General features: G+C 39.6%; 1 protein-coding gene across 1 annotated transcript in view; it reads right to left on the reverse strand.

The window, feature by feature from the left end:
- Window positions 1-572: 572 nt before the first annotated feature.
- The window catches only part of cngb1a (cyclic nucleotide gated channel subunit beta 1a), a 30,800-nt gene continuing 7,955 nt past the window's right edge, over window positions 573-23,417 (reverse strand). Inside the window, exons 8-39 of the mRNA XM_035525438.1 lie at window positions 19,104-19,128; window positions 18,797-18,949; window positions 17,462-17,519; window positions 16,919-17,043; window positions 16,706-16,745; window positions 16,592-16,609; window positions 16,239-16,305; window positions 15,886-15,910; window positions 12,857-12,971; window positions 12,290-12,433; window positions 11,640-11,726; window positions 10,508-10,601; window positions 10,390-10,420; window positions 9,956-10,117; window positions 9,306-9,369; window positions 8,988-9,074; window positions 8,570-8,727; window positions 8,234-8,443; window positions 7,380-7,588; window positions 7,090-7,140; window positions 6,921-7,007; window positions 6,733-6,797; window positions 6,471-6,593; window positions 6,137-6,278; window positions 5,843-6,002; window positions 5,641-5,738; window positions 5,442-5,525; window positions 5,085-5,203; window positions 4,811-4,957; window positions 4,113-4,286; window positions 1,939-2,086; window positions 573-695 (exon numbers count right to left, since the gene is read on the reverse strand). Coding sequence (XP_035381331.1) covers window positions 573-695; window positions 1,939-2,086; window positions 4,113-4,286; window positions 4,811-4,957; window positions 5,085-5,203; window positions 5,442-5,525; window positions 5,641-5,738; window positions 5,843-6,002; window positions 6,137-6,278; window positions 6,471-6,593; window positions 6,733-6,797; window positions 6,921-7,007; window positions 7,090-7,140; window positions 7,380-7,588; window positions 8,234-8,443; window positions 8,570-8,727; window positions 8,988-9,074; window positions 9,306-9,369; window positions 9,956-10,117; window positions 10,390-10,420; window positions 10,508-10,601; window positions 11,640-11,726; window positions 12,290-12,433; window positions 12,857-12,971; window positions 15,886-15,910; window positions 16,239-16,305; window positions 16,592-16,609; window positions 16,706-16,745; window positions 16,919-17,043; window positions 17,462-17,519; window positions 18,797-18,949; window positions 19,104-19,128 — 3,393 coding nt within the window. The remainder of the gene's footprint in view (window positions 696-1,938; window positions 2,087-4,112; window positions 4,287-4,810; window positions 4,958-5,084; window positions 5,204-5,441; window positions 5,526-5,640; window positions 5,739-5,842; window positions 6,003-6,136; window positions 6,279-6,470; window positions 6,594-6,732; window positions 6,798-6,920; window positions 7,008-7,089; window positions 7,141-7,379; window positions 7,589-8,233; window positions 8,444-8,569; window positions 8,728-8,987; window positions 9,075-9,305; window positions 9,370-9,955; window positions 10,118-10,389; window positions 10,421-10,507; window positions 10,602-11,639; window positions 11,727-12,289; window positions 12,434-12,856; window positions 12,972-15,885; window positions 15,911-16,238; window positions 16,306-16,591; window positions 16,610-16,705; window positions 16,746-16,918; window positions 17,044-17,461; window positions 17,520-18,796; window positions 18,950-19,103; window positions 19,129-23,417) is intronic.

Raw genomic sequence — 23,417 nt, forward strand, 5'->3', positions numbered from 1 at the left:
ACTAATTTAATTTAGGTTAGAAGCCAAATCTCGATTACACATAGTATTTTAGACAATTTAACCGTTCGTACAAAGTCTTGATAATAAACATGAAGGGTAGATTGTTTTAAGACGATGTGGAATTCCAAAGGACATTTATCTATCTTGGGAATTACATACATTTATACAATAATTTGGAATAATATGGAGAAATTTAATAATAATTAAAAAAAAAATACAATTAATAGTAATATAATAGGGACATTTTTGTTTCTTCTCAAGTCAATTTTGCAAATTCACATCATGATAATTATGCAACAAAATTAATATTGTGATATGTACTTTGCTCTCGAATATTCCTGTGCAAATGAAGTGATGTCTTTGGCTACCTAACTGACAACAGATTTCCCATAACAAGAAGTGGTCAACCCTTCTCATGGACTGATGCTGTCACATCTATCCAGCCACCCCATCTACTCCACTGGCTGCAGAAACAGCTTGTCTACCCTAGACCCACAAGAGTAGCTAAAACTCCCACATCGATACTGAAGTGGCTACTTTGACTAAACATAATGTAATAAAGAACGAACTGTTTATTGGATGGGCCGCCTAAGGATGATGAGTTCCCGCTTGAGCCTTTTCCTCAAGGTTCCTTCCTTAATTCTATCCAGGGAGCTCTTCCTGCCACTGTTGCCTCTGGCTTGCTCATTAGGGATCTGGACCCATATATTTGTAAAGCTGCTTTGTGACAACTCATGTAAAAAGCACTATATAAATAAATTTGACTTGACTCAACTCCTTGTCAGTTTGAACCTCAGCGCTGAGCTACATTCACTTCCAGAGAGGAGACATGTTTTCAGCATTTTCTCTGCAATGTCCTTCACAAATCATATTGAGTCCCTGGTTATATGGCTTATGGAAGCCCCCCCCCCCCAAAAAAAACCCCCCAGCAGTCTGAAGCTCATGCATTAAGATATGCCAAATGTAAATGCATGCTTTAGCACAGAGACATTATTAAGATCTATAACATTATACTGTCATACATGTGCACAAATACATATCGGAGATTTCCAATTAAGTATTTAACACAAAGCTCATCTTTATATTCATCACATTTGGACCCATGTTTCTGCTATCTTGTAGAGTCTCTACAAATTAAACACTTTTAGTGAGCTTCTCCCCTGCTGAACAAATGCATGTTGGTATTGTGTCCTAGATGTTCTGCCTTTCCTCACTTCCTGTCTCCAGGAAGGGTCAGAGAAACAATGAAAAAAATTTCCTCAATCTTCCTGTCCCCCCCCTCCTCCTGCAGAATGATTACAATGGCTATAATAATAAAACATAAGAAATCGAACTACAACTACCACATATGAGTAGCTGTGAGTAATTTTTTGGGTGTGTGTCATTTACCAGCTGGAGCATTCTGCCAAAGCTATAATGAGTAGGGACAGTGAGAGTATATCAGAAGACAAGTTCTGAAAGCAGATATTTAGCAGAGAGTAGATTCCACAACACACTGGCCTCTGTTTCCCCTACAGCTCCTCCTTTACTTGCCTGCTTGAAGCCAGCTCTTCGTTTAAAGGAGAAAAGCACCACTAAAGCTACCAACATAGCATTGTAAATTATTTGGTCATACTGTATTAGGCACCCCAGCCTAAACACTGTGTAGATTTTGTTAGGATGAAGTCAACTGCATATGTATTTGTCTTTCAGTGTGTAGGAGAGCGGCATTCAAATCCAGTTCTTGAATCCAAATCCAGCACAGGGTTTTGTAATCACTCGTAGCTTGCCAAATGGAACATGTAACTAGTTTTTTTTTTTTTCCATTTTTTTGTCATCACACTTGACTCTTAGTTAAAGGAAGTTTAAATATGACCTCAAGGACTGCCATTTCAATGTCTCTGTTTTAAAATTGTGACCCACACAGTGTAAAAAAAAGAAAAAAAGAAGCAGCTGTACAGGACCAAGAATATTTCCCAGCCCCCTCTCCCTCCTTCCTCTCCCATTGTTAGCTGTTAAGACGTGTCTTTCTTCTGTTTCCTTAGCCTCGCCATCCTCTTCCTCTCCAGGACCCAACCCCACATATAGAATCTCCTCTCCATGCTGCCTTGGGTGGTGGGGGTGAGGTGAGGAGCAAATGGTAAAGTGAGGGTGAGGGTCAAGCCAGAAGGCCTAGAGGTGGAGATTACAGGTGATCGGGAACATCCCACATTACAAAGTTTGATGAATGTCATTATTAGGATAGATATTCACAGAGGTGGACAAGTCATAAAGTAAAAGTCCTTCTTGGTCTGGATTTGCTGATTAGATCAGGCCAGCAGGTTGAATTATTTACTGCTATCACCTTGGTTTTACTTAACTTGTACATTTTGAATACCTTAAGCTATTTTACATCATCATAGTAGTCACGAAAGTAGTTTTTCTGAGAAAATAAGTGTCTCTGTGATTGTCATGGACTATGTAATCAACAACTAAAAATATGAATATATCCAGGTCTCCTATATTAAGAAAACAAACTCGCTTATATTTTCACTTATTTTGAAGTACAAAACACATTATATTCATAAAGCTCAGCTTTTGAAAGACTATGAAAATAGGAGGGTTGAAGGCTTTGAATCAGCAGTACGGCCATTTAGAATCAACTAGTTTAAATCCTGCTAAACCAAGAGCACTTCCATATCATTCCATATTCCAAATAGCTCAGTCCACAAGTGAGGAGGACTTGATTTTTTTAATTGAGATTTTTTATTTTGAGTTATCTAAAGTTTCAATAAAGCGATTTGGGTTTCATCAGCAAGCTTTACATTTTTGGGAAATCCTCTTGAAGCATAATTTTTCTCTTCAGAATACTGTGCTCTGGAATAATCATTTTATCAATCCGAACAGAAAATCATTTTAAACCAAATTATTTAAAGCATAAGATTAAATTTGTTTGTAACTTCTGGATAAAAATGGTGACTTCTTGCCTATTATTGATTTTGTGACTAAATTTAAATTCAATGTTGACAGTAGAGAATTTGCAAGATCATACCAAGCTATTCCTTTTGCCTTGCTTCGGTTAATAAAAGGTATGCAATGTTCAAATATATCTTTCTCTCCTTAAACTAGTCTGGAGTTAATGAGTTTAGAATGTAACAACTTGTGGATAAAGAGGTTTTTATACGAATCTTTATTTGTAGGGTTCAACAGACCATTTTGTCATAACAATGACCCACCCTGTATGTGAGCCAAAGTACAACATACTTGAAGTACAACATACTTCAAACACTCAGTCCCTCCCAAAGTAAAGGAAACTTGTTTCAATATTCTGTTATGTTTTTGCCCTGTTAATGATCTTCATTGTGGCAGATTTCACATTTACATTTATCTGACGCTTTTATCCAAAGCGAATTGTTTTTCACATTATGAAATCACTGAACATTTTTTCCTGTGAATATGTAAGAACATTTTGCACTGAGACTGAAAAATGGTTTTCCACCTTTTACTCTAATTTAGCTTCATTTCAATGCTATGACATTAAGTATTTTTAATCATTCTAATATCTTTACTTTTAATTTCTTTATTAATACAGGTATTTTTATGTCCATATTTTATAACCACAAATGTAAATGGACTGATAAACAACAAACATTTGTTTTCTTCTATGTTGAATTTAATCAAAATATGTTTGCTTTGCATTTCTCTTATAACAAATTAGCACTTAAATAGCTGAATAGTATAATAATATGTAATATGCTTGCATGTTTTTTGGTATATGTGTTTTATATTTGTTTTTTCCCCTTAATAGTTGCTGTCCTTACTTGTTTGTATGTGTTGATGTATTATCCAAAATTTAAAAAAAGAACTGAGGATCTTTGAAGAAAGCTTTGAATGTTGGGACTGAGTTTGTGGGACTGGATGGGATGGAAGTGAGCAAGAATTATAATATTGACTACAACAACCTAAAAACCATTTTATGAGATGGTTTTAATGGTGGCCAAGGTGTTGGCTGGGTAAAATTTATTCCACAATGCATTCCATAGATCTGTCCACATGTGTGAAATCTGCAGAAATGCACTATTGCAAAGCAATAATGGCATAACACTCTGGGACGTTAAGTATAAAAACAATGAGTGTGTTGTCTGCACCTCTACTGTGCTTCACTGCTCTTGTAGGTCTCCTTCAGCTTGGCAAAAGTCTCTCCTTTGGCCACCATCAGGGCAGCCTTGAAGAGCTTGGGAGTCTCGGGTCGTGTTATGATGACCTGGCTAGGTTCCTGAACCACTCCCTTTTCTTCTGGAGGCTTTTTATCCTTTGTCAGCATCTTCCTGGGAAACACAAACACAAAAACAAGCTCACACATGCATGTAGTTCACCAAAGGACTGGTCAGGATCTGCCCAGCGGGGCACCTGCTGCCTTACACTTACTGGCTGAGTTCATTAAGGGTTTGATTATTTGATAGGCTGGATGAGGTGATATACAGTAGTAAAGTGCATAGTGCACTTGTGGTTGAGATTTTCACTTTTTAAAAAAGGATTATAAGACTTCATTGCACAGACAGGTTCCACACACACATTCCCACACACCCATAAACTGAATTATGATGATGAATTGGAACCATGGATGAGCAGCAAACAGGAATCATGAGGCTTTTTCCTGATCCCAATGAGCTCATTGCTAAGACACTAATCACACAATAATGGAGTTTAATGCCCATTCATCTGAGGGAGTGGGTGGGGGAGATTGAACTTTCTTTATCTAGTGTACTGTACAAGAAGCTCTGCAAAAAATGTTATAGTTGATTCAGTCAGAGTGTGTGTTTGAGTCACATCTGAGCCCCTATTCCCTCACTTGGCCTTCTTGCGCAGTAGTTTCTGGGATTCAGGGTAGTGCACCAGGATCTCCGCTAGGTCCTTCTTATCCAGGATGAAGAGGTTAGCGAAGCCATGAGCCACAACATTAGCTGTGCGTCTATTCCCCCCTCCGACTGCCAGCAAGCTGATGGAGACATCACACAACCCCCATAACCATTTCACACACAACAGGACACCCTTTCCCAAGGGGAAATTGTACGATTCCCTGAGGATTAGGTTATCCAGTGGTGGTCTATGCTCAGAAGCTTCACCTGATTTCTCCAAACACGGAACCTGCTCGCAAGGTCACAAACACAGTCTTCCCGTCTGGGCCTCCAACAACTTGCACCTCTCCGGCTTTGATGATGTACATCTCCCTGCCAATCTCGCCCTGCCAGCAAGAGGAGGATCAGGAGGCACTTTACACCACAAGCATGAAAGACAAAGGACAATAGACTTTTTCCAGTACTATCAGACGTTTTTGACCCTAAGTTCTGTCCCTCAGAGACTCTGAGAAGCTAAAAGCTAAAGGATTTGCTTCCATGCTTAACAATCAACACATATATTAAGGATTATGTGGGAGAGGTGCTTGTCAGCGTCTTTGGTGTGATCTGCAATCGGTAACTTACCTTCTTGCAGACGTAGTCTCCTGGGAGGTACACCACAGACTTCAGCCTCTTTAACATGTCAAAAATCATTTGTCTGTCACAACCCTGAGAATGAGAGTGAGAGAGGCATTGAGACAAGGTTGAATAAGGGCACTGTCTCAATCTCTTGTGTGAGTGTGGCTTGGCATATTTTAGTTTATGGTCCTTAACCAAGGCTCACTTGAAAAAGAGCTACTTTGCTGACAATGGCATAATTCACATCCACTGCAATGTCCAGACGCATCTTATCAGGTAGTTGCCTGAGTAACTCTTGCTCATCTTAATAGAGAATGACAGAGATTCCCTTTCATTACAGGCATGGTTAATTATATAATCAAGCCAACAAATGTGAAATCCCTTTTTTAAAATCAATTTGTGCTTACCCAGCATGCCTTGGGACTGCCACGTGTAATCATACCAGATTTTGACCCGGTTTTGAATCTCACGAGGGATACGGTAGGATGTCATGTAGCTCACTGTGCTGTCCACACATGACCTGTAGTAAGCCTGTCCTGCAGTGGCAGCTCCAACAACATCTCTCATCTACACGGGCACACACAAATAGACACACATGCAAACAGCACAAAAGAACAACAGGAAACAACTGTACGTACCTTTAATCTCACTCTATTGTCTCTATCTCTTTCTCTTCCTAACTGACCACATGTGCCACTCACCTGACCAATCATGATTGAGAAAGCAAAGACTCCCACGAAGTAATTGACCATTTGAAACACAATTTCAAAGACAGTGGTGGGATCTGGCAAACCTCCAATGGTGATCAGGGTTTTTACAGCAAAGTAGTAGCAGCGGATATAACTGTCATGCACAGGTGCACATACCACACACACACACGTATGTGCATACACACACACACACACACGCATGCACGCGCACACACACACACACACAAAGAACATGCATTTTCTAATGTATGGCACTAAGATTGATGCGAAGACTTAGTTGATTTTTAATGCGCAGTGCTGGAGTGAGGAGTCTTGATGTGGTCACCTGTTGCCTCTGCCATCATAGACCCATTTAGTGGAGCCCAGACCTTCATAATCAGATCCCCAATAGAACATACAGGCATTGCAGTGCAGAGAGTAAATCAGATATGCAGATGTCCGGATGACTCTGAGAGAATGACACACACAGGAGGGAGAGAAACCTGTGACAGCCAGACTCCAAAAGCAGAATACGTAGTAAGGCAATGAAGAGGAACTCAGATAAAAGAAATCCTCAACTTACTGAACATTATGTACTGAAAGCTTACCTGTAAATGTAGGCTTTTTTCATCACAGCCTCCAGACGATCATTGAATTCAAAGAATGCCATATACTGTAGGAGTTATTAATATTTCATTAGTGCGAATAGTAAACCAAAGGCATATTTAGGCATATCTAGCATTTGTGTTTGTGTATGTGGGCAGGCATTTGGATACCTATTGAAGAGCACTGATACCTTTAGAAGGCGAGGAAAGCGCAAAACAGATTTCACTCCGGTGAAATAGTACAGGATGTCCAAGGGGAAGAGACTGATCAAATCCATCTGAAACATCCAGACAGCATCAGTCATATTCAAAACAAACAAACAAACAAACAAGAATCCATACCTTTTCTCTGGGGCTCACCTTAAATCGTTGAGTTTTCATGTAATGTACTCTCATATCCTTTTTATCACACTGAAACAGGCATAAAAAAACAGACATATCAATTAACTACATGCAAATGTACTCCTTTACATATTTACATTCATGGAGTAGTTTGTATACTTGAACGAGTATTGTTTGTGTTGTCTGTACAGTATATATTTGCATCCATCTGTGAATGTGCATGTGTATCGTTTACAGTAAATATACTGCGATTCTCAGCCATGTGTGCGCATGTGTGTTTGTGTTTGTATCCAGCTCAGCCTACGCACCACAATATCCCCCCCTCGTACAAACTGCAGCCGTGGCTGGAAGACAAGAATATCCAGGATGTAGATTGTGTCACACAGATAGTCCACCAGCAGCCACAGGTGGATGTTCTCTGGAGTCTGGTATGGGAACACCCAGCGGACAGGGATCAACCACACGTTCCAGTTCCACGCACATGTCACGATGAACAGCCAAATGACATAGGTCATATCTGTCAGGAGGAAACATAAACAGGGGACATTCATGTCTAAATTACACTACTTTGACTGACTCTGGTACTCTATTTGATTCCATGGACTGCATGTTTTTTTATTATTACATGTCTGTTTCAACCTGTCAGGTAATTATTGAGCTCTTCAAGAGGCAAGTGAGTGGTGTTTGGGAAGAAAGAGCACTGAAATGTTAAGGGCACACACTATGTCCTCATGGACTGAGACTGAAAACCTCTGAACCAAATGTTTGCAGCATACAGGAAGGATGTCAAAAGCATTATCAGTTCCAATCCTAAAAATCAAATATTAAGAGCACCATTACACTCACCATCCACTTTATTAGATTACAACTCAATTGAAGACACCTTGTAAGTGTACAGCTAAAGACTATAGTCCTGTTACCATGCACACTGCTAATAATCTGATAGGCATGTACCAGCTCAACACCCACTACCATCTACTACTTTAGTGTTTATTTTGTGTTGAGAATAGACTGCCACCCAAATATAATCAATTCAACATATGACTGGGCCAACTGGGTCAGCGGGTGTAGGCAAAAGGTAGGTACTTCTAACTAAGTGACTGGTGAATGCATGTTTAAACAGCATTATGTATAGTCTTACCAGCATTATGTATAGTCTTACCAGTGTAGGGATCAATGCTGGAAGGGAAGCGATACACCATTATAGCTTGCATCCAGCCTGGCATCGCAGGTATTTTGGGCACCTTCACCATATAGCCCATGAACTCAAAGAACTGTTCTTCATCGTCCTTGCCATCAGCTTTAGAATTGCTCTTCTCCTCAGGGGGAGGAGGGGATAGCGGCGGGGCAGCTCCAGCTTTTTTGGCAGGTGCTGTAGGTGGAAAGGTCAACCTTAACCTCAGTAAGGTTGGAAGTGTTTTGGCTCTTTTGAGGTTTTCATATCAACCTGGGGACATTTGGACTTCAGAAAGAACTAAATACATATCTAGACACACACACTCACGTGAGGGGCTCTCCTCCTCAGACTCATCTGGGTCAACAAGTCTCTCTTTAGTTCGTTCTGTTCGTTCCTTGAACAGCTTCACCAGCTCCTGCAGACGCTTGCTCACGATGACACTCGTCTGGCTAGCTGCAGAGAGAGGCCACTCAGAGTCCCTGCCACGTCACATCAACAAACAGGACACAATGGAAAAAAAAACATAACACTTGCTGAAGAAAACAAAAGTGCTTGTATTGAGTACCAAATGTTAATAACTCTCTTGCACAGCCATTGATTTATTTATACTTCTTAAAGGAAAAGTTCAGTCAAAAGTCCTAGCTAAAAGTTATGCAGATGACACCAAGCTGATTGGTGGATACTAGATTTCTAGATTTAAATTTTTTAAATAAGTGTAGCATCATGGCCTGTCACTCACTCCCGATTTGCATTGAGGAGACCAGGCTGGATGGGCAGATCCTCCTCCTTCAGGCCCAATGCTTGGTCTCCTGGCTGGTTTGTTTTCCTGGATTGGCAGACATGAAAGCACATAAGCAAAGTGAAAAAAACAAACAAACAGCAAAACTGCAGGGAACAGTTTCTACACTAGCAAAGAAGGAGGAGTCACTGATGATCATTGTAGTTGTAGTTTGTTGCTCAGTGTGCCCCTGTGTTAGCGCAAGGCAGTTGCTGGATTTCAGGGTGATGCCTCTCCCTGCACCAGCATGCCACTAGAGACAGATGGTAAGATTCTCACCTGATGTACTCTTGGGGTTCAATGATTTGGGGTGCAATGGCAGAGGATGCATCTTCAACCCTCGCTTTGTTTGCATGTGGACATTCAAACAAAGGTCTATCAGAATATATATTTATCTGTATATATATATTTTTTTCTCTATGCACCCCTGGTTCTCTTCCTCAGTTTGGACAGAGCACTCTCCACCATTTCACTGCGTGTTGTACTGTGTATGACTATGTATGTGACAAATAAACCAAACTTGAAAACTTGAAACTTGCTGGTAGTATTAAGTCTTTACAGAAAAGGATTGTACTGCATATGCCTTTTATGAAGGCTTTGCACCAAAGTAGTCATGGTAACTAATTTAAAGGAAACACTGGGTACCAACTCAAAAATCACAGCACAATATTACGCAGCATGTCCAAGTATGACACAGGACAATTTACCACAGCACGAGTGGCTAGTTCACCTGAATGTTTGTTTATATACTGCTGGATCTCTCTAAGGAGAACTCTGAGTCTGATGCTCTTCAGGGAACAAACAGGCATCGATGGATATACTGTGGAGCTTTGGCATGAACTTAGCAATGAGAGGGTTTTATTTGGCTGCTAAGATGCTAGCTAGCTGCAGACTCTAAGTGCAGGTCTATGCAGACTCAGGCGTCCTACAGGGGCTTAAGGCCACTGAGATGCAGGAGCACTGGCGGGCCTGCTTTGGGACCTGCGTCAGCTCCTGGCAAAGCAAGGCCAGATTGGAAGAGGCAAAGCTGCTCCCCTTCAGCAGATGGTTGTAGCTACTGAGAGGATATGAGGGAGTCGAGGAATCCAGCGCTTTAGTGCAGGGCAGATGGGGGTGCCCCAGCGGGTTGGACAACCTAATGTGTTACTTTTATTTGTAGGTGAGGAAGCGATGGCACTTTGATGGTCTTTCTAAGCTAGCTGACAGCACTGCTTCATGTAACGAGAAACCTAATGGTTTTAAACTTTAAAAGAGACTACGTTTTCATTTTATTTGAATAGAATTAATCAGATGAAACAGATATGAAAATTGTCAGGCATTTTACATTTACAAAACACATATAATGTTTATGATCACCACTAACCTCCACCTGCCTCTTCACATGCCTCTTTTCTCTGTATAAACAGGAAATTATAGTTAGTAAATCAGTCAAAATTATGAAGTTGTTATTTGCTGGCTGTCTTTACCATATTACATGTTACCTGGATAAATTCAGTTTGGGACTCTGTGATCACAGCTAGAATCTCAGGCTTGTTCGATGGAAGACTCTCAGCAATGCCCACACTCCGGTAGAGGCTGTTTGAGAGGGAGCATTGTCAGAGCCATCAATGCCACCATTCACAATGCCTGAGAACCAAGTCAAAGGTATTGTTTTATGGATTACAACATACCCATTAATATCTGCTCCATTTACACTGGAGAGCAATTTTTTGCCGAAAAAAGAAACAATAAGACAAAGAACATGGTTTAACGTTGCACATGAAGGTTTATTTCATGTCAGTTACAGTCTATCTGAACTGTACCTAGTCTCAGCACTAAACACTCCCTTTGCAGACTGCATGCTCTCACAAGGGAGGAAGCAGTTTAACATCTGGTTAAGCGGAAAAGGATAAAGCCAGATCTTAGCCCCTGAGGTCATTGCTCAGTGGACACACAATCTGCTCCTTTAAAACAAAGAAGTGAAGAAGCATACTGTATTTTCTTTTTTCAAAACATCTTTAACCTGTTCTATGGATCCCATTCCTTCTCTACTGGCAAATTTATAGATGTTGAGAAAGACACCTATCATTGTGCCTCTGTATATATTTCAAACAGATTAGATAAAATCTCAAAAACAGGATCTTCCCTGATCTCTTTAAAAATGCTAAAAACCTAATGTGAGCTAGGCAGTTCAGCATGCAGCAGATGCCTTTCACAAGCAGTGATGAATGAGATGCCAAACTAGGCCTGTACACACAGCTGAGGGCAAGTAGGTTCAAAGCTTCTGTGCTCTACAGATGTCCATGTTAAAGCAGGACTTTTCCATGTTTAAGAAAAGCATGCCTTTCATTTAATTTTTGTTTAGACTACAGGTACTCAGAAAAGGTGCCAATCATAGAATTTTGTCCAACCCTGCAGAGCACCAGTAGATTTTGCCAGTAGACTCTTCTCCTTTATGAAGAAGGAAACATTGAATCAGATGTTTGGGCGCATGGTTAAAACAAGAATGTTGTTCCATGACCGTTCAAGGTGAACTTAAATGAGTACACATAATGCTATGTAAGAGACCATTTGTTTTTCTTCTCTCAGCCTGCTAGCTGTTGACCACTGAGCTCAGAGAATGGATTCCCTTACTCATGGGCTTTCCTATAACCAATGCCCACCTCCCTCCCCTCATGCAGTGACTGTAACCTGTATGATAGGCCAGACACTGTAGGGCAGCTGCAGACAAGAGGGGAAAGAACAGGACATGCAGGATGAATCACATGCAGTTTGCTGGACTTGCTTCACCAGCCAAACATCTGCAAAGCACAAGGGCATGAAATAATGAAAGACATGAGGGAGGCCAGTGGATAGATTGATAGGAGGGACTCTGAGTCTCCTTTATTCTCCTCCTGGATATTGGATAGTCTATGCAAAGCAAACAGTGAGCTTATGTGTGTGTGCTTGTGTGTTTGGGAGGGTGGGTATGTGTTAAAAAGTGGCTGCAGTGGTTTGGTCTCATCTCAGTACTGCCAAACTATGATGATGATAAGTTTCAGGAAAAGGGATTAACAAACAAGACATCTGTATGCAGCAAAATCGAATTCTGTATGAAGAGTGGGCCTACTCTGCATTATGGTCCTTTCTTAATATTGTAGATTGTATCTTTGGGGCAATTGGGGACAATTTTGTAATTTTGTGTATTATCAGGTGTGTGGTGTGCAATTATGTATATATGTGTGTTTATGCATGAGGTTTTGTGCATGTGTGTGTGTGTATGTGCGTGTGTATGCAAGACTTACCGCTCTTCATTGCCTGCTTCAGACACTTCATGTTCCCTGGCTCTGTGTGTGCTCTGCTCCTCTGGCTGCTTGACTGCGACCTTGGTGGCCTGGATGGCCAGTTCCTCAGCTAGCTGTGCTGCCTCCAGATACTCCTGCTCCAGCCTGTACACAATACCGCAAACAGGAACACAATGCTACACATAGTGCATGATGAGAATAAAAAGAATAGTGTTTTCATATTTATCTAATAATAGACATGTGAAACAAAACTCTAAATATTAATATCAATATTTTAAGAAAATTAAATAATTTTATTTCAGTGTACAACAGCCAGTAAACTATAAATACACTAACATTTATTCATTTTTTTCTGCGATTAATATTTTGTTGGGCTCAGTGGTCATTCTCTTTTCTTGTTCAGTTCAACTCCAATCTAAAACTCTGAGATCCACAAGGCACTTCAGCCAGTTGGTGAAGGCATGTGCTAAAACACACGAGGCTTGGCTGATTATGGTTGGAACTGAACTTTTTATAAAGATAAAAGAGGTGGACTGCCTCCTGGTGGCTGCTGGTTTAGCGCCTCACCTGTCCTTCTTGGTGCCCATGGTGACATCATCAGCTTCTTGCTTGGAGTGCTGGCTGTCCCACCCTGTGTCCACTGCCTCCAGCACCATGTCCGATGCTTCCTGCAGAATGCAGGCTGAGGTGAGAGGGGATGGGTAAGGAGAGGTTAAAAAGCAATACTGGATTCTAGTGTGTTACAAGCACTGATGTAAGAGGCATATATGTATTATGGTGACCAGACCGGACAGTCCAGTAACTGTCAACTGTTATTCTGTATAGTAGTCTATAACAGTGTATATAAAATCCCAACACACCTCATCCAGCATTTCTGGGGATGTAATTTTTAGGCAGAGAAACCTTGTAGGGCATAGTCCCCACAGCTGGAACTCTGTGACTGTGCGACTTGTACTTCATAAGTGTTTCCCGGCTTTGTTATGGGTGATATTAATTTAAAATTTAAATTGCAATAATTCTGGATTGAAATTGAATATTCGATGATTTAATCTAAATATCCCTTAAAAACTGAAGCTCAGCATCATATAGTGTTATTATGTTTATCAAAACTTGATATATTTTCTCTCAACATTAGAGAAGGAGACAGGTGTATTTTTCCAACATTAAAGCTCTCTGTCATCAGTGACGTGTACCCCCAGCCCCTCTCCTCACTGTTACTCCCCACGCTTTTGAGCTAGGTTCTTGATAACATATTGACACTTCTATATTGATTTCTTTAAAGTATTAAATCTACTGATAAATTTGATTCATTACCCAGTGTTACTGCTCTGTGTGATTGACTTTGACTGGAACTATTAGAGAAGTGAGGCTCAACCCCATATGCCAATTGTCTGAAATGGACCTCGTCAGAATCATGTCATATACAATGTTTATACACTGTTAAAAAATAAAAAATTGTGTGAAATGCACATTCTAGTTCTAAACCACAAACACACAGGTATGTGTGTAAACTAGCATGGACATTCAACTCAATGTTTTTGTACTAAATGTAAATATAAACATGAAAAGCACCAATGCTCCTTATAATATAATACATTTGTTATAATATCTGTGTGTCAAATATCAAAATCAAATCAAATTTATTTATATATTGCTTTTTTACAACAAATGTTATCACAAAACAGCTTTACAAATGTCTGAGTCCAATCCAAGTCCAAATATAAACTTAAAGTTTAGCAATGGAGAAAATTATGAAAAATTGTACTTTCTATAAGAGAGCCATATTTAGGTAAAAATAGCACGTCTTATAATAACAAAAACGTGCCGTCACAATCAGATATGATTCTTAAAGAACTTTTCCATATATAGCACTGTAGCACTCCATAATCAGATTTAATGCCATTATATTATTCATACTAATTTTTTTATTATTTATTTCCAAAATGGACTCCCCCTTCTTTTCTTTGGGGTAATCTATTGTTTATTGTCAGTTTTACAAGCTACAACATTCAGGTGTGAATGTTCTCACACTTAATCATTAATTAAGTTAAGCACTTTGTTTGTGAAGAGTCTCTTTAAACACAGGAAATGAATGAATGATGAATTAAGGTATAATCCTCATTATATCTGTAGCAAAGTTTAACTGATCAGACATGATATTTACATAATACGTATGCAAATAACTTTTAAGTACATCCCTCTCCTATAGTAATTCTTAGCTACTACACCAGATAACCTGATTCTTCATGTTGATATGAAATGTGTTTATGTATTTAAAAATGAGACCTATTTGAGACCTATTTGGCTACTGTATATTAACCTCCCACCACATTTTGCATTTCAAAACAGTTTATTTCTTGTTATATGCAGAAAGCATTTCTCATAAGAGATAAGCATACGCCAAGCCAATGGTAGCATCTCAATCACACAACAAAAACAACAGGAATGTAAACAATGGTGTTGAACCTGGAGTTTAACACTGAATGAGAAGAATCACAGCTTACTTGCATAAGGTACAGTACACTGCTGCTAAATGCTGTTAGTTGCGAGTTCTCTAGAGAGTGAATTCCTTTTGTATAAAACCATGCAATCAAAATTACTGATGAGCCAAGCAAATAGGCTTGCTGTGATGCTAGATCTAATCATAACAGCGATTGTTCCAAAGGCCCAAGATAAAGCACTACACAATTGTGCCATAGCTAAACTAGCATGAAGGAAATGCATAACACATTATATCTGCTCAAAGTGTCAGTGAGCAGGTAGCTCTACAGAGCCCTACACTGGCCAACCTTTTGTGTGGCAAAAAATGTACAATATGGGTGGGAGTGGATGTGGGCATCCATCTGAGAAATGTCCTTGCGCCCTCTTTCGTTGTGGGGATAAGTAACTCTCCCAGTCTTTTTCTCCTTATGTTTAGGGGGTTCTTATGCCTTCTCCCCTAAAACAGAAGGAGAAGAGGAGCTGAGTTAGAGTGTGTCTCAATACACAGCACCCCTAATGCAGTGGTCCTCCTTCTTTATCCTCGTCATCCAAGAGCCCTGTTTGGATTTTACATACCAATCTATCTCACCATATTTATATAATCAAATCTTTCATGAACTGGTTCAAGTATGTCAGAGCAGAGCAGACACAAATATACACAGGGCATGGGGCCTCCACTGCACTGGGACTTGCCCTAATTTAGGAACCCGCACAAGGCAGTCTGAACTAGCCAACTCCTTTACAATGTCAGAAAACAATTGTTTTTCAAACTTCAAACACATCATTAGATGTCTACAACCTCTTCAAACATCAATATGTGTTTTACACCAGGGTCCACTGTGCTTTAATTTAGTGTTCAGACACACAAGTCACACACTAGTCCTATATAAAGAATTCAAGAGATTCAAGAAGTGACAAGTATGTATACAAGGTAACAAAGAACCCTGGACGATCAGTCCACAAATCCAATACAGCACTAACATTACGGGAAAATTTAGGCACTAGTACATTAGAATGTAAAAACAGTGTGTGATATGCTCACACTTTTATTTGCCATTACTAAACTCTCAAAGTCAATGCAATGTGTATGGGAAAGGGACAATGTAGAAACTCACTGCTTTGAACTGTATCCAAGGCCTCCTGTGAAGAGATATCAAGATATTAGAAAAGAGCATGATTAACACATGTTGCACAGTCATGGTAGATATAAGGGCTTAAAATGGTTGAAACAGCAGAAGAAACTGAAAAAGTCATCCATTGCTTTCTCTCCATTATATAGTCCTGTCTCTTGTCCATTCATTCTCATTCAGTGTTGCTAAATTTACTAAAGACAATAGAAGAGAGGAAAGCCACTTAGCAACATGTTCAGAAGCAACATGCTTCTTTCATAAATACAGCTGGAAGATACTTGGAAAAAACGCTGGTGTACTTTAATAAGGCCACAAAGATGGTAGCCTTATTCTCTTACCATTTTTGGTTTGTGGACAGGCTGTGGCATAAAACGGCCGAATCCCTGCATGATCCAACCAACCATGCTTGGAAAAGAAAGAAAATAGATTAATTTTTAGATATATACAAAGTTATAAAAAGAAGTTCAGAAAGTAATGAGACGGATCTTATGTGCCTTGTCAGGGCAAGGTCTATTAAAAAGATTAAATTCATTCCAAGCAGTGAAGCACTTTGACCTTGGTAGGCAATGCTTCCATGCAGACTACCCATGTAGACTGGATGTTTTAGTTTTTTATGTAGGAAACAGTTTTGGGTCTATGATGGTAGCAGGACAATTTTGTGGAGGCATGCCATCAGTATACTGCCACCTACCTGGATTCTTCTTCCATGCTGTGATGCCATCAAACACACAAACACCCAATTAATTATCAGAAGAGATTATTTGAAAAACCACATGGCTATGTAAACAGGCTGAACTACATTCACCTTTTGCCTTTGAGCTCTTCTTCTACTTTGGGTGTCTCAGCTGTTGTGTGTACAGGTGTTAAACAGAATAACAGAATCTAAAATTAACCAGGGTGAGATAATTTAAATGATTCCCTTATGACAAAAACGTAACAGGAGCTCAATATCACATTTCAGTAACAAAGTGAACTGTCAAGGTAGAAGACCGAGAGACTGCAATTCAAATGTATTTACCTTGTGTTGGTTGAGGAAGTGGTTCTGGGCCAGGGATCTCCTTCTCCTTCTTAGTTTGAGGCTCTGGACAGAATGGAGGCTGGGGTACTACCTTATCAAAACTCTGCATTATCCACCCCATTGCCCTGAGGGAGAGAGAATGTCTGTATGTTTGTGTGAGCGCGTTTAAGGAGTACAGATATATAGCTCATGCCTTATCATACTTTGCAGGCCCATGTATATTCAGATTCAGTGGAATTAAAAAGCATAAACTATTTCAGTAATGGTATTTCTCTTTCTTTTTTTATTGATCTTTTGTAGGTGATGTCTCCTCTAAAAGTTGTTTCAGTTTCTTGTGCTTGCAAATAGCTTGGGTCTTTGACAACAGCAGAGCAATGTCACAATGTAACACTATCAGTAGACTACAAGCTGCAGAGCAATGTCATTGAGTAATGCTGCCAGTGGAGTGCTACCTGCATGTATGTTAATAGCACACACAGTTAAAGTTCAGACTGTCTGCTAATGAAACTACATGGATGTGAAAATAAGTCTAACTACACCTACTTTGTGCCTTTGGCCCCATCCTCTACTTTAGGTGCCTCAGCTTTTGAGGGTGGAGGTGCTAAACAGAATGACAAAAGCACTGAAATCACAGTAAGATTTTAAAAGATCTCTTTAACACAAACAATCTTGCAGGAGCCCAGAGCATATAAACGATATAAAGTGGATGAAGATCAAGAGGCTGTTTTTCAGGTGTATGTACCCTGTGTCAGTTGGGGATCTGGGGTAGGGATTTCCTTCTCATTATTTGCTGAAGGTTCTGAGCTGGGTGAACAGTGTCCAGGTTGGGGAACCACCTTTTCCAAACCCTGCTTTATCCACTGCATCATTCTGAAAGAGAGAGAGAGAATTTTGGAAAGTATTGACAGGGATTTCTGGGCAAAGTGAAAATGAAAATCAACAAACCAGGTCAACAGTAAAGCAAAACTCCTTTCTTTCTTTTTTGACCTTTGAGAAGTGACTGACAGAAGACCAGTCTGCCTGCTGTAGGGTTAGGCACTGACTTCCAGGGTGGAGACATGTGGGGGCGCTAGCTCCCTTACATGAAACTGAATCAAGCATGGTTCTTGACGGATGCACAGAGGAACCAGCTGTGGGAGAAAAGTTGGTGTTTGTTCTACTTTGTGTGTATGTTATTCTTTCTCTCTCTTTCTGGATTTTGGATTGTGCTTGAACTAACATTTTGTACGTCTAAAACATGCTTGAGCTGAACTGTAGGTTTGACACAGACTGAAAGTGAGTTGGCCTCTCAGTGGGATCCAGCTTTAGCTGACAGAACATATGATAGATAGGGACCATAACTATGTTAAACCCAAATATACAAGAAAAATATAGATCTGTTAAGTTAGAAGACCATAATTAGCCCAGATACTCTAGACAATACATCTGACTTAACTAACTAGTAGTTCTTGGGCCTGTAACAGTGTTGCTTCCTTGCAGACAAACAGACTACTCTTCCTGTTTGTTTTTGTTTGTTATATATGCAAGTACCTTTGGGTCTTTGACAGCAGCAAAAGAAGGTCAGATCTTTTTTGATGGCTGACAAGCCATCAAATGCACACAAACCCAGTTAGTATTCATAATGCTGACTCATTTCCAGAGAAAAAAACACATGACGAGTGCAGTTCTAAGCACATCTACCTTATGGCTTTTGTCAAATCTTCTGTTTTAGGCGTCTCAACTGGTGCGGGTGGAGGTGCTAAACAAAATGATGAAAACGTGGTGAGCTGGTTAATATTTTTTAATAATTCTCTCTTGTAGTAACAACATTATCACATTTCAAGCTAAAGTGGCTAGACAAGGCAGAAGACCCAAAAACTATCAAACAGGTATATTCACCCTCTGTTGGTTGTGGAGATTCCTTCTTAGCAGAAGGTTCTGGGCTGGCTGGAGGGTTTCCTGGCTGGAGAACCACATTCTCCAAACCCTGCTTCATCCAACCGACCACTCTAAGGGTCTCTTCACCAGAAACCACTTCCACCACAGGGACAGCTATGTACATCATATACAGGACAACGGTCAGTACATCACTCTCTTTATAATAATTATACTGTACATAGTACAATACTGTTGCAAGGTTCATCACCACTGCCGTAATCTCTAACAGTGCCTTGTGTTTTGTGTATTCATTTAATAACTGACCCACCTGCTTGATCTTTAGCATCTTTTACCTGTGAAAGAAAACAACATCCAGAGCATCTTAGCAAGTTATTTAAAATCACTGAATTATGGACCATTGTGAAGCCTATTTAGGTTTGCTTATCATATCTGGGTGCTTCTTATATTGTCACAAGCATTTTTTACAGTCACACAACAACAAAAAAAACAACAACAACAACATAGCAAAAATGTATACATTTATAAAGTATCAACAGGGGGTACCACCCTAAGTGTAGAGAAACGATTATCGATTATTATCGATTAATTACCTAAAGTTTATTAATGTTATATCAGTCTCATTCCAAAATTAGTTCACATTTTGTGCAGGGTCCAAATACCATTGTTTCAAATATACTTGTCACGATGACCAACTTAATGAATAAACAAGAGGTTTATTGATTAATTAATAAAAACTAATCGTTGACGTTATAAGACACCTAACGCTAGCATAATTATAGTGGGACTTCGCTCAGGTTTACAGAATCCTTAATAAATGATTAAGGAAGGAAAGGGAAAAAAGAAAAGGGAAAAGGGGAATAAAGAAAGAAAATAAGATGAGCTTAGAAAAATGGTTTGAACATATTAAAACCGTTATAACCTTAATGTAATGATCATGCTTTCATGCAGCAAATAGTAGAAGTTGCTGATATGGAGAAATCCTACCAATGGCTGGAAAAGCTGGATTGAAAGTCAGCACAGGGGCACGAATCATGGCAGCACAGGAACAAGAGCTAAACACGAGATCTGTTTACCACATCAGGAAGGACCCCAGATGCAGGCTGTGCAAAGATGCCACTGAGACAATCCAGCACATAACAAGATGCTTGCAGGCAAGGCTCACCATAACCAAGTGGCTGGAAAAGTGTACAGAAATGTCTGTGCCAAGTATGGAATGGAAGTTCAAGGTCTAAGTGGGATATACCCACAAAGTTGGTGGAAAATGACTGTGCTAAGATCCTGTGGGACTTCCAGATACAGACAGACAAGATGGTAATGGCTAACCAACCAGGCATACTAGTGGTGGACAAAAGACATAAGAGGGCTGTAGTGATAGATGTGGCAATCCTGGGTGATAGCAACATCAGGAAAAAGGAACACGAGAAGCCCGAGAAATACCAAGGGCTGACAGAAAAGATGTGGGGGGAGGAGGGGGTGGATGTGTGAAGGCAACTGTGGTTCCTGTGGTAATCGAAGCACTAGGGACTGTAACCCCCAAACTGGGGGAATGGCTCCAACAGATACCAGGAACAACACCTGAGATCTCAGTCCAGAAGAGTGTAGTCGTGGGAACAGATAAGATACTACAGGACTCTCAGGCTCCCAGGTAGAGGATATGATCTTGAAGGAAAAAAGACTGCCTGGATATATATATATATATATATATATATATATATACACACACACACACATACATACACACACATATACATACAGCTCTGGAAAAAAATAAGAGACCAGTCCATTTTTTTCTTAAATCAGCATCTCCACATGTACAGCAACCATTCCATTCAAGTGTTTGTTAAATTCCTTCACAGACACATCTCATTCTACTTTGAGATGCTGAATAGGTGATCACCTTAACAAAATCATGTTTTAATGAGTAACAGTATAAAAATCTCTGCTGCTGTCATCACTATTCTCTTGTTATAGAACCAGCTGGATGGGAAAAACAGTGCTAAGACTACCAAAAAAGTAAGTGTAGTCAAAATACTTTTACATACCATGCCAAAAGAGTTGAAAATAAAGGTTATTATTAAACCATACTTGGTTTTATGTTGTATGTTAAAGTTAAGTACCTAAAAGTGTTTATTGGGCAAATAAAAATAACATTCTTGTATTACCAAGTAACACCCTGTACTCACTTCTATTTTATCATAGAATTACAGAAGAAAGTGCTTCAGCTACTTATTGCTATTCAATCTACTGATAGGCTGGCATTTCAGATAAAACTGTGTGTTGGCTGGTTTTAGGAGCTGGAGAGTCATCTGGTAAAGGAACGTGAGAGCAGCCTTAGTAAGTTTCAAATGATTCATTAAGTTTAAAATGATTCTTTATCATCTTTGTGCATGTGCATTCAGGTGAAGTGAATGAAACCACTTAGTCTTGTATGTTATTATGTAGCTGCAGTTATTCTGGTCCACAGTCTCCATTCAACAAAAAGGATGCATATGACTATAGGGAATATTGCAGCAGTTCATAAAGAGTTTCCACAGGGAGGGCCTAAGGATGGCTGCATCAGTTGTCCATTTATCAATTTGTTCTAGGGCAATATATCTCTAAATCTATTTGGTGGAATACCACAAAAATGTGTGAGCTACTTCATGCTACTCAGTAGATGGACCTTCTCAATTTTGATGACTTACAACTTTTCTGCAGGCTCCAACCTCAGGTCAAAATGTAGAGTCCCCACTCTCTGACCCATTGCATTCTTCTGACTTGGCCCAAGCCAAGCCAGTAAGACAACAGCAGAAGAGGAATATCTTGTATTACACTGTTGGCTACTTTAAAATCTTGAGTTTACAATGAACACATTTCACATAATGCCCAAGTAGTCAAGTATAATCACTTGAAAGAAAAGAAACTGGCTGTACCAGTAAGCACTGCTATTGTGTTAACCTTGCAAGGTTTCTTGCTGACCAGTTGAATTTCTTTTTGTTTTTCTCCTTTCCAGCAAACACATTTGAAAAGATTGGGAGGTGTCAATGAAGACATGAAACCAATGGCTCAGTCAAATGTGCACCCTCTGTACAAATATCCCTCAACAACAAGAAATATTTTTGTCAGTTGTACTTGGGATACATTTGTTATTGTTTAGCCAAAATATTATATTGAATACTTTAAATATGTTTGTGTTTTTCCAGGACTCTCAAATGCCATGATGGCTAGGATAGCATAGTACTAAGCATGCAGAATGGAAAATTTACCCTACATCATCTGGTTGTCAGGCTCATTACATTTGAACTTGTTGTACACTATCCAAGAGAGACTCTCTCTCTTCTGCCAGGTTTTTGATCAAAAATAGATCTATTGCAACAACTAAGTGAGTTTTCTGGTTTGGCAAATCTAAGTTTGCACACTTTGCTTTTCCTAACATGCAAGGTTTTATCTGAATGCGATCCTACATAAACAACTACAGCTCTGGAAAGTAGTTTGCAATGCACACAGGATTTGTACATGAGCTAAAATGTGCAGCATTTGAGACCTTAATCTAATTTATGGTTTGTTGTTCCTCTTTAGATACTGTCATCAGTACATGCAAAACAACAAACACACAGGTAATGGAAACTATGGCTAAATACCGTAAGTATGCATCAGAGAGGATGGGTGGTGGTGGCAGAAAGAAATGAAGGGCTGTTATTTCCGGTTGTACTTTTTCTCTTTCTCTGATTAAAAATTTTCTAAAAAGTGTACTGTTTTAATTTCTCATTCTGGTATTTTATACAGTAGTTTTACCACCTCCCATACAATGTGGACAATCTCATTCCTGCAATAGAGATAAAACAATACAATTTGTGGGCAGCCTACATCAGAAAACAGGCTAAAACAAGCCTTTTAGATTTGGCTCCCCTTTTTTTAACAATCGGGAATTCATTAGGATTACACCACCCCAATGTGAGTATCTCTACCCATGGTTTGAGAACTACTTTTACAAAGGTAGCCATTTTTTTCTCTCACATTGTCATTAATCACTGTCACGACCCACTGTCATTATATAGTCCTGCCCAAGGTCTCTTATTGGTATAGCACAAAGCACTTGCCCAAACTGTGAATTTGAACAATATGCTGCCATGTCCAGAACATTTGATACTAAATATTAATATTGTCTATTATTTTAACCGTATGAACCATATACACTGCCTGGCCAAAAAAAAAGGTCACACACGCTAATATTTCATTGGACCGCCTTAAGCTTTGATTACGGCACACATTCGCTGTGGCATCGTTTCCACAAGCTTCTGCAATGTCACAACATTTATTTCTGTCCAGAGTTGCATTAATTTTTCCCCAAGATCTTGTATTGATGATGGGAGATTTGGACTACTGCACAAAGTCTTCTCCAGCACATCCCAAAGATTCTCAGTGGGGTTCAGTTCTGGACTCTGTGGTAGCAATCCATGTGTGAAAATGATGTCTCATGCTCCTGAACCCGATGAATACTGGCATTGTCATCTTGGAATATGCCCGTGCCATCAGGGAAGAAAAAATTGAATATACTGAACCTGGTTGTTCTGTATATTCAGGTAGTCAGCTGACCTCATTCTTTTGGCACATAATGTTGCTGAACCTAGACCTAACCAAC

Source organism: Electrophorus electricus, chromosome 4, assembly GCF_013358815.1.
Source record: "Electrophorus electricus isolate fEleEle1 chromosome 4, fEleEle1.pri, whole genome shotgun sequence".
Taxonomy (NCBI): Eukaryota; Metazoa; Chordata; class Actinopteri; order Gymnotiformes; family Gymnotidae; genus Electrophorus; species Electrophorus electricus.